The sequence below is a fragment of the Sinocyclocheilus rhinocerous genome, unplaced genomic scaffold (assembly GCF_001515625.1).
Source record: "Sinocyclocheilus rhinocerous isolate Xijiao unplaced genomic scaffold, SAMN03320098_v1.1 scaffold794, whole genome shotgun sequence".
NCBI lineage: Eukaryota > Metazoa > Chordata > Actinopteri > Cypriniformes > Cyprinidae > Sinocyclocheilus > Sinocyclocheilus rhinocerous.
The window spans coordinates 112,687-127,916 of NW_015627894.1; the positions used below are offsets into that span (position 1 = coordinate 112,687).

Sequence of the window (15,230 nt, forward strand, 5' to 3'; positions counted from 1 at the left end):
CAATGTTATGCGACTAAAACGTAACCTTTTGCCTCTCGCGATAAGTCATGGCAACGGATTTTGACTATATTTATTCAAAGGAGGCGTATGCGTGTATCTTTACAGAAGCAGCACAGAGAGCCGCTTGAGAAACGTGCGTGGCGCGGCTGGATTCTGGAATAAACACAAGCATTGTGGCAGCAATCAGCTTAAGTGGCCGTATCAGAGCCACACTGCACCGCAGACGAGTGCAGTGTAAATTGTCTAAGCATTAATGGTAGGGTTTTTGCGAAATTTACGCGTTTCCATTAGGCGTATTTTCAATTCGCAATTTCAATTTGCGCAATTTGAAGGGTAATGGAAACGCGCCTACTGAAGACTGAAGTAATGATGTTGAAAATTCAGCTTTGATCACAGGAATCAATTACATTTTAAAATGTATTTATACGAAAACAATTATTTTAAATTGTAATAATATTTCACAGTATTACTGTATGTTTAATTGAATAAATGCAGTCTTGGAGAGCAGAAAAAGAGTCTTAAAAACTTTTTTTTCAGAAATTGAATTCTTTCAAACTTTTCACCATTTTTTTTTTCCGTGTATTGCCATTTCAGTAAAATAGACTGAAGTAAAGTAAATGAAAATTACATAATGAAGTACTGACTGGCTAAAACAACAACGGCAAAAAGAGCACTTTGTAAATGAATCTGAATCAAGGTATTGTTGTGGTTCTGAGTGAGTCTGAGACTGCTTTAAAGATCCGTGATCGAGTCTGACTGGAGGCGATGGATTCAGACATGCGGCACGATGTGTCAGTGCTGCCGTCGGTTCGGCTTTGAAGTTGAAATCAGGGGCTGTTTGAATGGAACCCAGTGTTTCTGCCAAGCGCTGGATGTGACATTCAAAAGCTGCATGAAGATTATGGGCTCCAGTTGTAAGAAGCCACACTGATGGATACAAGCTGTTCATATAGAGAGGCATGCTAAAGCACTTTACGCTTTAAACTCTTGTGAATGTGATTTAGAAAAGTCAAAAAAATCCCCACCCAGTCCTCAGGAGATTCATTTGGTTTCTGAGTAGGTATCTAAACATGCTTTATTGCCCATATGTCTGCGAGTCTGAAAAGAGAAGGGGGAGCCCTCTGCTGGAGCTTAGGAGTAAACTTTGATGGTATTAGCCTTGTGTTTGTCTGTGTGTCATCTTATCTTCAGTCCTTAAACCGTATGCTTGATTTTTATCTTCTTGACCATTTACCTTATCTCTAATAATATTCTGATCTTGCTTTACACCAAATCCAAGGCTTTTTTCTTCTGACACTAATCCTGAACACTAAAGCTTTCTTTGTGGATTTTTAGGATGTGGCCTGAACTATCACAAACGATGCGCCTTTAAGATCCCTAACAACTGTAGCGGTGTAAGGAAAAGACGTCTTTCTAATGTGTCTCTGCCCGGCCCGTCGCTGTCTGTTCCTCGTCCTGCTCCAGCAGAGCATGCTGTCGTGAGCCTGGAAGAGGTAAGGAATGATTTTATTCAACGTTTGCATTATTTATTTACAGGTTTTAAATGATATGACCGTAGATCTTTCATTGTTTGTATAACTACACCTGTGATTATTCTGTTAGCTTACCTGTGTAAACTGATTTCATACATTGGCAGACAATCACCTGGACACAAGCTTTTTAAAAGTATTTACCAAATTTTAACCAAAAGTATTTATTTAAGAATATCAACCAAAATGGTTAAGTTAGATCTGAGATTATATGTGACCCTGGACCACAAAACCAGTCTTAAGTCGCTGGGGAATTTGTGTAGCAATAGCCAACAATACATTGTATGGATCAAAATTATGGATTTTTCTTTTAGGCTAAAAATCATTAGGATATTAAGTAAAGATCATGTTCCATGAAGATATTTTGTAAATTTCCTACTGTAAATATATCTAAACTTAATTTTTGATTATTAATATGCATTGCTAAGAACATAATTTGGACAACTTCAAAGGCGATTTTCTCAATATTTAGATTTTTTTGCACCCTCAGATTCCAGATTTTCAAATAGTTGTTTCTCAGCCAAATATTGTTCTATCCTACCAAACCATTCATCAATGGAAAGCTCATTTATTCAGCTTTCATATCTAAAAAATTGACCCTTATGACTGGTTTTATGGTCCAGGCTCACATATCGTCTAGTATAATTTGAGGTCTAGTATAAAGCAGTGGAGTTGCATACTCTTTGGATGTGACATAAATATCCAAATACTTTTTATGCTTCACTTTTTATAGTTTATATTTAACAAAATGGCTTGAAAGATATGCATTGTTTTAGAGCGGTCACTTCATATCAGTCCAAACCCAAACATGGCAAGTACATGGTGTCCTTTTAGTTGTCTCACAAACAATATCTTTCTTGGACACTTTTGCTTGTATGTTATGCTTATTTTATTTCAAATAAAGGCCTGACATTGTATTTGCTGTCCCTGCCAAACCATGCAGTTGCATTTAAAATGTTGTGAAATATCACAAACTTAGCTCTTTACATCTGAACAGCTTTTTATACCTAATGAAATGCTCTCCACATAAGCTCAGTATAACATAAGAAAGGAAAGAACGTTCTTTTGTTTTTGACCCCTATAAAAAGGTCAGATCAATAATTTGTCGAGGTCAGGGTCAGTGTGAAATCCTCTGTGGTTGAGCAGCTTTTATTTTAACTCTGAGCTGTCATTTCAGAATACAGTAAAGTAATGTGTGCTGTGAAAAACTGAATCATTAAAGATAATTTCCTCTGTGTTACATTCATATAGATGGATATAGATGGCTGCTGTACTGTGTATTCTTGCATGTACAGCTACTATGAAAGCACTAACGTTCAATGGTTTAGGATCAGTAAGATTTTTTTTTTAATTGAAAGAAGTCTCTTATGTTCATCAACTGCATTTATTTGTATAATAATAATAATAATAACAATGTGAAATATAATTACACTTTTCATAATTACACTTTTCTATTTGAATATATTGTAAAATGTCATTTATTCCTGTGAGGAAAAGCTGAATTCTCAGCATCATTACACCAGTCTTCAGTGTCACATTCTAATATATTGATTTGCTGCTAAAGAAATATTTTTTATTATTATCCGTGTTGAAATCAGTTGAGCTGCTTAATGTTTTTGTAAAAACCATGATATTTTTAACAGCATTTATTTGAAATCGAAAATGTTGTAACTGTAAAAATCTTTACAGTCACTTGTTAGTTGTTAGTTAAATGGATCCTAAAAGTATTAATTTAAAACAAAATCTTATTTAACAAAAGCTCATACTATCTCTGTGGTCTGCAGTATGCATGCTGTACACAGCATGTGAATTACAGTTCGTAGTCAGTTTTTTGTTACGTTGTTCTCCGCTGCAGCAGCGCCCCCATCAGGAGCCAGGTAAGCGGATACCGTCATGGAGCGGCCGGCCAATCTGGATGGAGAAGATGGTGCTGGGGCGGGTGAAGGTCCCTCACACCTTTGTCATTCACACCTACACCCGCCCCACCATCTGTCAGTACTGCAAACGTTTGCTCAAAGGGCTTTTCCGCCAGGGCATGCAGTGCAAAGGTGAGTATCGCCATCTTCCTTTACGCTTTCCAATATAGAAAATAATTCTAGACAAATGTAGGAAAAAAAAGTGATCATGAGGTGTTTTCTTCACCAGACTGTAAATTCAATTGCCACAAGCGATGTGCTTCAAAGGTACCGAAAGACTGTCTTGGAGTCTTCAATGGAGGTATGGTCTTGGTTTTCAGCCACATCCAACTAAAATGAAAAACTTACTAATAGAAACATTGTTACGTAGGTTTACTGTATGTTTCTTTCAGAGCCGGCCAGCCCAGGTCCTGACTCTGATACCACGATGGAAGTAGACAGCAGTGATGTGAACAGCGATAGCAGTCGTGGTCTGGACGATTCAGAGGAACCTACCACTCCAGAAGACAAGATCTTCTTTATGGACTCCCCCTTCATGGACCGTGAGAAGGATGAAGAACCTGTGAAGACCATCAGGTATATGCTCTGGATAATTATAAAATGCCTACAAAACAACCACTGGCTCTGCACCCCTTTACCCTAAATTCACTACTTCAGATGTATGTGCCCTCCAGAAGCTTGCGTTCTGCAAGTGAAACCACAAAATTACTTCCACTGACTTTTACCTTAACTGTTCCCTGCTGGTGGAATGGCCTGCCCAACTCGATCCGAGCAGCTGAAATGACTAAAAACACATTTCTTCCATCTAACGCTAGCACTCTCTATTCTATTTCTATTTCATCTACTTGTTTTCTTTTTATTTATTAAAAAATCTTGACTCTCTAACATTTGCACTCTCTATCCTGTTTCTATTGTATCTGCTTTTCTTGTTATTTATTTAAAAAACTTGACCCTCTAACACTTGCACTCTCTATTGCATTTCTATTCTCTCTACTTGTTTACTTTTTATTTATTAAAAAACTTGACTCTCTAACACTTGCACTCTCTATTCTATTTCTATTCAATCTATTTTTCTTTTTATTTATTAAAAAACACAACCCTCTAACACTAGCATTTTCTATACTTTTCTATTCTATCTACTTGTTTTCTTTTTATTTATAAAAAAATGTGATCCTCTAACACTAGCACTCTATTGTATTTCTATTCTGTCTACTTTTCTTTTTATTTATTAAAAAATCTTGACCCTCTAACACTAACTTTCTATTTTATTTATATTCTATCTACTTGTTTTCTATTTATGTATTAAAAACAATCCTCTAACACTTGCACTCTATTATATTTATATTCTATCTACTTGTTTTCTTTTTATTTATTTAAAAAAACTTGACCCTCTAACACTAACAATCTATATTCTATTTCTAGTCTATCTATTTTTAATTTATTAAAAACGTAACCCTCTAACACTAGCAATCTAAATTCTATTTCTATTCTATCTATTTTTTTATTTATTAAAATCTTTACCCTCTAACACTTGCACTCTCTATTGCATTTCTATTCTGTCTACTTGTTTACTTTTTATTTATTAAATAACTTGACCCTCTAAAACTTGAACTATCTATTCTATTTCTATTCTATCTGCTTGTTTTCTTTTTATTTATTTAAAAAAATTGACCTTCTAACACTAGCACTCTCTATTCTATTTCTATTTGATCTATTTTTATTTTTATTTATTAAAAAACTTGACCCTCTAACACTAGCACCCTCTATTCTATTTCTATTTTATCTATTTTTCTTTTTATTTATTAAAAGAACTTGACTCTCTAACACTAACAATCTATATTATATTTCTAGTCTATCTATTTTTAATTTATTAAAAACGTAACCCTCTAACACTAGCAATCTAAATTCTATTTCTATTCTATCTATTTTTTTATTTATTAAAATCTTTACCCTCTAACACTTGCACTCTCTATTGCATTTCTATTCTGTCTACTTGTTTACTTTTTATTTATTAAATAACTTGACCCTCTAAAACTTGAACTATCTATTCTATTTCTATTCTATCTGCTTGTTTTCTTTTTATTTATTAAAGTATTTCTATTCTGTCTGCTTTTCTTTTTATTTATTAAAAAATATTGACCCTCTAACACTAACTCTCTATTTTATTTCTATTCTATCTGCTTGTTTTCTATTTATGTATTAAATACAACCCTCTAACACTTGCACTCTATTCTATTTCTATTCTATCTACTTGTTTTATTTTTATTTATTAAAAAACTTGACCCTCTAACGCTAGCAATCTATATTCTATTTCTATTCTATCTATTTTTTATTTATTAAACAACTTGACACTCTAACCCTAGCAATCTAAATTCTATTTCTATTCTATCTATTTTTTTATTTATTAAAAAACTTGACCCTCTAACACTTGCACTCTCTATTCTATTTATATTCTATCTGCTTGTTTTCTTTTTATTTATTAAAAAACGTGTCCTTCTAACACAAGCACTCTCTATTCTATTTCTATTGTATCTATTTTTCTTTTTATTTATTAAAAAACATGACCCACTAACACTAGTACTCTCTGTTCTATTTCTATACTATCTACTTTTCTTTTTATTTATTAAAAAACACAACCCTCTAACACTAGCATTTTCTATTCTTTTTCTATTCTATCTACTTGTTTTCTTTTTATTTATTAAAAACCTTGACCCTCTAACACTAGCACTCTCTATTGTATTTCTATTCTGTCTACTTTTCTTTTTATTTATTAAAATAAAATCTTGACCCTCTTTAACACTAAATCTCTATTTTTATTTCTATTCTATCTACTTGTTTTCTATTTATGTATTAAAAACAACCCTCTAACACTTGCACTCAATTCTATTTCTATTCTATCTACTTGTTTTCTTTTTTATTGATTAAAAAACTTGACCCTCAAACACTAGCAATCTATATTCTGTTTCTGTTCTATTTTTTATTTATTAAAAAACTTGACCCTCTAACACTAGCACTCTCTATTCTGTTTCTATTCTATCTACTTTTCTTTTATTTATTAAAAAACTTATATTTCTATTCTATATACTTGTTTTCTATTTATGTATTTTTTTTTAAATGATCCTCTAACACTAGCATTTTGTTTTCCTTTTCTGTTCTATCTACTTGTTTTCTTTTTGTTTATTATAAAGATATAATTATAAATATATTGTTTATTATAAAGATATAATAACTTCTAATACTAGCTCTGTCTTCTATTGTGTGTACTCTTCGTTATTTTTATTTATTATAAAAAAAAATCCTATGTGTACTGCATTAGACTAATTGAGACTTGTCACAGCATTTGTATATTGTTGCTTTTTTGTTGTTTCGATTGTTTATATTGTCTTCATCTGTAAGTCACTTTGGATAAAAGCATGTAAAATATGCTAAATGTAAAATATTTTTAGACACAAAGGGATAGTTCACCCAAAAATGAAAATTCTGTCATCATTTACTCACTCTCAAGTTTTTACAAACCTAATATTTAGAAGAATGTGGGTAACCAACCATTTCTGGTTTTACTAACATAGTAGTTCATCATACTGTGGAAGTCAGTGGGGACCAACAACTTTGGTTTGGTTTGGTTAGAAAGTCATACATGTTGGGAGTAACTTGAGGGTGAGTAAAAGATGACAGAATTTTCATTTTTGGGTGAGTCAAACCTTCAGAGTTAAAATTTTCTTGATCAATGATCCACATCAGCACTATCGATCACTGCCGTGTCTCATATCTTCTTTAAGCCCCTCTACCAGCACCAATATCCCCCTGATGCGTGTGGTCCAATCCGTCAAACACACCAAGAGGAGGAGCTCCACTGTGGTCAAAGAAGGATGGATGGTGCACTACACCAGTCGAGACAATCTTGTGAGATTTTATTTCATATTCACATGTTTGTTTATTTATTTTCGCGGTTTATGCATTTTGATAAGAAAGCATCTGCTAAGGGCATAACTGTATTACAATGATGTAGAATTACTCACTACAACTGCTACTTTCATGATAGTATATGGTAACTTTTCCATTAAAAAGCTTTTTTTTTTTTTGTGGTGTAGTGTGACAAAATGCTTCATTGCCGTTTTTATGTCACATTATTGCTGATTCATTTTAGTGAATTGGTTTGTTTGGACAGTTTATGTCACAAACTGGTTTAAAATACAGTTTCCCAGAGCTCTCTTTGTGTCATTTTAAGTCCTTTTTGTTGTTGCAAAATAAATATGTAGTTGAATACTGATGTTTAGCGCTATTGTTTCAATGCAGTTACTCTTAAGACAGATAAATAATGGCTATGATTTATTAAATTATATAATCCGATGTAACGTTTTTGTGAAATTTTGTGAATATAATAAGTAGCCTAAACCTTACACTAAGACTTCTTATACATCTTGATGGCATCATAATTAATTTGCATTAAATGCCCTTTATATCACTGTGTGTTTTCTCATAACTTTCCTGAGTTTTGAAATTAGTCAAACCTGTTTTGCCCTCAGAGAAAGAGACACTACTGGAGACTGGACAGCAAGAGTCTGACTCTGTTTCAGAATGACTCAGGAGCCAAATATTACAAAGTAGGTATTATAAGTATTCTACTTCTATTTTCTGTTATAAGTATTCTACTTATATTTACTAAAACAATTGTTGAGGTTCATGTTTAAGTGATATTCTCTGTTGATGAAAAAAAAAACAGGTTCTATTTAAGTGATTTCTTGATTCAACAGGTCTGGCAGTAATCAGGCCTGCGTGTGGCTAGTGAAATTTAACTCAGCTTTCTAAAATAATGTGGTTAATCACAGTTCTTTCATGATTTAAGAGGAGGGGCAATTAATTTTTCACGTAGGGCCAGGTAGGTTTGGACAGCTTTTTTCCCTTAATAAATGAAATTATCATTTAAAAACTGCATTTTGTATTTACTTGCATTATCTTTGCGTAATATTAAAATTGGTTTGATGATCTGAATCTTTTAAGTGTGACAAATATGCAAAAAAAAAAAAAAAAACAGGAAGGGGGCAAAAACCTTTTCACAGCACTGTATGTATATGTATATGTATATGTATATATACTGTTGTGCTCAAAAATTATTCATACCCTTGGTAAATATGATCAAAAAAGGCTGAGAGAATAAATCTGCAGCGTTAATCCTTTTTTTCTTTTATTTTAAAAATGTACAAAAACCTAACCTTTCATTGGAGAAAAAGAATTTAAAATGGGGCGGAAATCTCATTATGAAATGTTTTTTTTCTGATACACGTTGGTCACAATTAATCATACCCTTTTATTCAATACTTTTTGCAACCTCTATTTGCCAAGATAACAGCTCTGAGGTTTCTCCTATAATGCCTGAAGAGTTTAGAGAACATCTGACAAGAGAACAAAGACCATTCCTTCATCCAGAATCTCTCCAGATCCTTCAGATTCCCAGCTCCATGTTGATGCTGCTTTTCTTCAGGTCATCCTATTCATTTTCTTTTGGGTTCAGCTCAGAGGACTGGGACAGCCATGGCAGAAACTTGGTTTTGTTCTCAGTTACCCATTTTTGTTTTGATTTGTTTGTGGATCATTGTCCTGTTGGAAGATCCAACCATGGCCCATTATAAGATTTCTAGCATGGACAGTCAGTTATTAATTTTTTATCAGTCGGTATTTGATAGATCTATTTGATGATCTATCTGAACAAGATATGCAGACTTTGGCCACTCAAATTATCCTCCTCGCCTTGCTTTAAGACAAAATACACCCACGTCCTCTTCCATGCAAATTTGTAACATATTCTGTTGATTGGAAATTCTTAATTATTGCCCTGATGGTGAAAATGGGAATTTTCAATGCTTTAGCTCTTTTCTTACAGCCATATTCTAATTTGTGAAGTTTGACAATCTTTTGCTGCACATCAGAAATATATTCTTTGATTTTACTGATTGTGATCAATGATTAAGGGAAACTGGCCTTTGTGTTCCCTCATATTTATATTCCTGTGAAACGGGAAGTCAAGGCTGGATAATTTCATGTTCCTAGTCACCCTGGTGTGCTAAAAAATGGAAATATGCTTTAGAGGTATTTTACTCATAAGAATTAGGTACCAATAATTGTGGCCATTGTTATTTGAGAAAAATAATTATTTCACAATGACATTTCCCCCCACTTTCACTTGTTTTACAATTTAAGGTTAGATTTTCTTTTCTTTTTAAATTTTTGAATGAAAGATCAAATGGATTAACAATGCAGACATATTTTACAGCCTTCTTTGATCTTTACCAAGGGTATGAATAATTTTGAGCACACACGTGTGCTCAGAGTATGTTTATGTACATTTACATTTTATGTTTTAATATAAGTGTACAGCTTAAAATATGTGCACAACCATTTAAAAGTTACATTTTTAAGCGATTAATACATGTATACACACAATAAGTAACAAGTACATTGTATCAAAAGATTCATTGAAATGCTTGTACATAGTAGTTTAGACACTTAATATAGAGTATGTCCAAACTTTTTGTGACACTGAGGACTGGAGTAAGGATGCTGAAAATTCATCTTTGCATCTAAGGAATAAATTAGATTTGTAAAATATTTTCAAATAGAAAACAGTTCTTTTAAATTGTAATAATATTTTACAATATTACTGTTTTTACTGTATTTTTGATTAAATGTACACAGCCTTGGTCGGCAGTAGAGACTTGGTGGGCACTAGAGAAAAAAAAATCATACCGACCTCAAACTTTTGAATGGTAGTGTATGTATTTTGGCTCCCATTGGAAAATGAGCCATGGTTATATCTTCAGTAACGTTCACACATCTGGTAATGTGAAGGTCATATTGCCATAATGCTCATTTTGTTTTGTTTTTTTAAGAACTTGTGTGTTTCTGTGAATGTTTCTGTAGCAGCTCCAGTGTTCCCAGCTGTAAAACTGAAGTCAGGAAACCTCACCACCCTGGGTGAGACTTCAGGGTGTGTTTAAGACTGTTTTACACACCATTTTATTATCAGCTCGGCGCTCAGCTTGGATCTTAAATTCTAAAACAGATACTACTTCTTTGAAATTTTGACAAGAATCTATATTTCAGATAAGCTTATTTGGCTTTGTTAGATTCACTATTACTAAAGCACTACATAATTCTAAAGAATGACAGTTTGTTACTAAAAAAACATCTCAATTTCTGTCCTTCGCTTTATTGTAAAGTTCTCAATTTTTCTCAATCAAATCAATTGTGAGGTAGTCAATAAGAAAAACACATTTCTCAGCACAATGAGTAAAGTATATGATTCCCAAAGCAACCAATGCTTTATACTTAAAGTATAGTGTAAGACATGATCGTGCATTTGATTTTCATCTATAACTTCACAGAACCAGTCAGATTTGCACATTTAAAAATCATAGTGTTCTCTTTTGAAGATAGAAGCCCTGTACTTTTGGTTTTTGGGTAAGGGGGTTCCAGGCCTTTCTCAGGATAACCACAGCCCACCCCCTTAAGTGTGACCACCTCCTACATAATGTATCGGTGGCTAGCGTAAGACTTGCCTACACACTCATACACGTATGCACACGAGTGCTGCCCTGTAATCATGGAGCTCTTCATAGGGTTGGGTCACATGATTCACCCACCAAACCACAAGCACTTCATCTCATATTCAGAGGAGACCGCAGGCACAGCATTTGCGCTGATTGGCCACAGCTACTGTTTTTCCTGTCTCATCTGAGAGCAAGTTCGGGGGCTGGGCAGAAGGTGGACTCTTAAGAGACTGTCATAATCAGACTTGGCACATTAGGCTTTGCATCGTCAGTGAAGATTGAAGCTTAACCCTAGACTGCAAGCTCGGGCTGCATTCGCAGACAGTGCTATTTTTGATATGTGTGATAAGGAACATTTGAGAGTATCTCTTTGAACCTGGAGGAACCACATGGACTTGGAAAGCGACTGCCCTTTACTTCTCATCAGTGAGATCCTGGTCACTTTGACACCATAGAGTTGATGAACTCCGTGAGTTGAATTTTCAGCTGGACTGGACGTTTTAATTCAACACCACGTGGATTAATTTAATGACTCATTTCCAGACCCAAAGAGCAAATGCGGGGTTGTTTAATTGGTTAAACGATCTTATCTAGCTGTCACTGAGTCAGCGTCTAAATTTCTGACTCATTGTTTGACCCACAGGAGATTCCCCTGTCAGAGATCTTGCAGGTGGAGGTTGCGCATGACTTCAGTAGTTTAGCCCTGGGTGGCAATCCGCACTGCTTCGAGGTCATCACCGCCACCATGGTGTACTACGTAGGGGAGAACACCGGCGGCCCCCACCTCCACATCCACAACCCTGCGCTGGCTGCCGGTGGCGTGGGGCTGGAGGTGGCCCAGGGCTGGGAGAGGGCCATCCGCCAGGCCCTAATGCCCGTTCCTGTAACACCTCAGCCCAGCGTGGGCGCTGCTGCGGGACAGAGTAAAGATCACAGTGAGTAGCAAAGTCAGAACTCTGTATTTCTTATTTATTGTCTTTTAAAAACATGTGAAGTGAATCTTCATTTTTATCCATGAAGCATAAAAGGAGATATTTAACAGAATGTACATACTGCTGTTTTACATACAATTGGTAAATTATACCAAAAAAAAAAAAAACAGTAGTCCATATGATTAGTGTAAAAATTTTACTTTGAAACTGTTTTCACTCAGGAATTGCTAGTAAATTTCAGAAATAATTACAAAGAAACAGCAAGTAACACACTGAATTAAACATGAAATTTTGAAGTAGTGAACTAGTATTTTCTTGTTCAAACTTAGTTTTATTTACAATTTTGAAAATATTTGTTTACAGTGATTGTTTCAAGCCATATGAAAAGACCAGGGGTCTCATTTATAAACGTTGCGTACGCACAAAATGGCATAAAAATATGCGTAAGCAGTTTTCCACGCACATATCCGGATTTATAAAAAATATACTTGGCGTAAATATGTACGCACTGTACTAGACCATGCATACGAACTCTTTTGGAGTGAGAAAAGTAATGAAGTAAACGATTTTAAACTGTTTTCATTTCGATATGCATTTGCATTAAATATTCCACTCTCATTCATGGAGATAAGCACTGAAATTACAAAAAGTCATTACGCAGAAGTTAAACAAAAAATATATTAATTTAGGCTACGTCCACACGAAGCCAGAGCTTTCCCTATCCGATCTTTTTTTTCCCCTCGTCTCAAGAAATATTTGCGTCCACACGAAACAACGAAACCGACACAAAACGATGTAGTATACATGCCAGACCAGCATGTGGCGCTGTAATTCTGCCACAGAGATGCGCTAAAAACGGAGGAGAAGACTTAATAAACCTTGCGCGTGGTATACAAACGAACATGGAACAATACATTTATTAATCTGTGTTAATGTTAGTTAATAAAAAGACAATCGTGCAGTGTTTGTTCATGTTTTTGTTGCTGTTACGTGACGTAACGGTGTCTGACTAGGGGCGAGACGTGGGCTGATGACGTCATCGTTTCAGAAAATATACGGATTCGCTGTCATTCGCTGTCACATTTCATGTTTCAGAGTTTAAAAACTTTAATCTTTGTAATCTCCTCAGATGACAATGTAGATGCCTGACAAACGTTGTTGTTGTTGTTGTGATCATAGACTGTATGGATGTGAATACACGCAATACACGGAGCTTTTCCCTCACCATTGTTACGCGCTGCTTTTGCAAGTTTCCGTGAAAACGTTTCAGCTTTTATTTTCCTTTTTCGCCCTGAAGAAGATATCACAGGTTCATCAAGTTCGTCGAAATTATCCATCCTCGATCACTTTTAGTCAGCTTTGATGAAACTCCTCTCAGCTAACACGTCTTTTCAAAGTGAAAGTAGCCTTGTCACCTGACCTGAATACAGCGCGCTGATTCGCTAAAATGGACTTATCGGCTTCTGTTCAAAAACAACAAGGGCGCTTGTCGGCTTCTGCAGTAAAACGTGAACTCGCAATGCCTTGAAAGTGGACAATATATATACATATATATATATTTGTCTGCTTCATATTTTCCTACATACAGATTTGACATTTGAACATTACCCAGATGAAATGCCAAAGCTAATCTAACTGTGTGTGTATTGTTTTTGTGTGCGTGTGTATTGCAGAGGAACTGTCCATCAGCATTTCTGTATCTAACAGTCAAATCCAGGAAAATGTGGTGAGTGTCTGACTGTGTTTACCGAAAATATTTCACAACTACACGCTCTCTTTATTCACACTTCTGCATGTTCGGTCATGTCCACGGTCAAGCCACACCGCAAGAGTGAAGAACTGAGAGAGGAAATAAACAAAATTGGGCTTATTAATTTAACTATAGACAGAGAAATTGTATTTGGATTGAATGTATTGGTGAAATTATATTAGATTTTAATATTTATTTTTTGCTCCATCTTTAGGACATCAGCTCAATCTATCAGATCTTTGCTGATGAAGTGTTGGGTTCTGGACAGTTTGGCATCGTTTATGGAGGTACACTCTAAAAAAAATAATGCAGTGGCTTTGTGAATATACCAGTAATAAATAACTATACTACCTTAATAAAATCTCTGGATATCACTTAAGTTTACATTTGTTATTTTCATATATTTCACAAAAACAAACTGGTATTTGATGTGCAAATTATATTTTTAATATATACTTAATATTTTTTTTGTTAAATTTGAATCCAAATATTTGAGACTGTAGAAATTATACTGATCAGTTTCAAGAACTGCAATTATTACTTATTTCATAATTAATTTTCTTCATCTTTAACCACAGTTTAAGAAATTAAGTAAGCTGTACACAATGAACAATCGCACAAAGAGAGGGAAATCTGCTTTTCCCAGCATGCTTTGATATGGACTGTATAAGGAGAGTAAATGTTGAAATTAGGTGCTATTTTGTTTGTTTGTTTGTTTACATCACTCATAAATATTGATTTTAAAATTGGCTTACTCATGTATTTGAGTTACCTTAACTCATTGGGTCTATTAGTTTTGTCGTGGTACCAAATTTACTACTTTTATAAGGTGTATTTCATTAATTTCATAGCTTTAAATATTACTCAATATTTTTAATTGTAAAAATATTTAATTAAAAAAATTATAATAATACATCATAGTTTAAGTTTTAGGGTGGTTACAGTGGAAAATTTAGTTTTCTTTATTATATTATGGGAGAGCGGGGCACAAAGTAACACTTTGACTTTCTCAAATTGTGTAAATCCACATGGGGTTCAGAGTATAATTTTTTTTATCCACAGTAATTTCATACTTACAGTGTATACGTTTTTCTTTATTTACCCTCAAAAATTGGAAGTGAAATGTGACAACATGCCCCGTAGGTGAGGTACATTACATGTAACATGACCATATGACAGCTTAAAATGTTATCTGATCGCATGAAAAAAAACTATACAAGACAAACTAAAATATTTTGTCAATAAAATAAAATAATTATTTATTTCAAATAAAATAATGGCGTTTTTTAAGAATTGAAAAATAATCTGATTTTGTAGTTTGACAATGAACACATTGCAAACATGCTTTACATGTCTTGAAATAATCATTTCTTAACATTAAACATTGACTGTCACTATTTATTCACCTGTTTCTCATCATTTATCATTACATTTTATTAAAGTAAATAGTGTGAATTACATCGTTAATGTCATAGAATAGCAAGGCAGGGCACATTGTGATGCAGTGTTACAACATACCCCATCTGCGCAACTGGAATTTAAAACCGGTTACTGTC

General features: G+C 34.1%; 1 protein-coding gene across 1 annotated transcript in view; it reads left to right on the forward strand.

Annotated features, from left to right (window-relative positions):
* The window catches only part of LOC107736975 (serine/threonine-protein kinase D3-like), a 95,467-nt gene that overhangs the window by 71,635 nt on the left and 8,602 nt on the right, over positions 1 to 15,230 (forward strand). Inside the window, exons 4-12 of the mRNA XM_016548365.1 lie at positions 1,336 to 1,493; positions 3,385 to 3,577; positions 3,675 to 3,746; positions 3,838 to 4,021; positions 7,225 to 7,348; positions 7,972 to 8,049; positions 11,636 to 11,927; positions 13,598 to 13,650; positions 13,889 to 13,961. Coding sequence (XP_016403851.1) covers positions 1,336 to 1,493; positions 3,385 to 3,577; positions 3,675 to 3,746; positions 3,838 to 4,021; positions 7,225 to 7,348; positions 7,972 to 8,049; positions 11,636 to 11,927; positions 13,598 to 13,650; positions 13,889 to 13,961 — 1,227 coding nt within the window. The remainder of the gene's footprint in view (positions 1 to 1,335; positions 1,494 to 3,384; positions 3,578 to 3,674; positions 3,747 to 3,837; positions 4,022 to 7,224; positions 7,349 to 7,971; positions 8,050 to 11,635; positions 11,928 to 13,597; positions 13,651 to 13,888; positions 13,962 to 15,230) is intronic.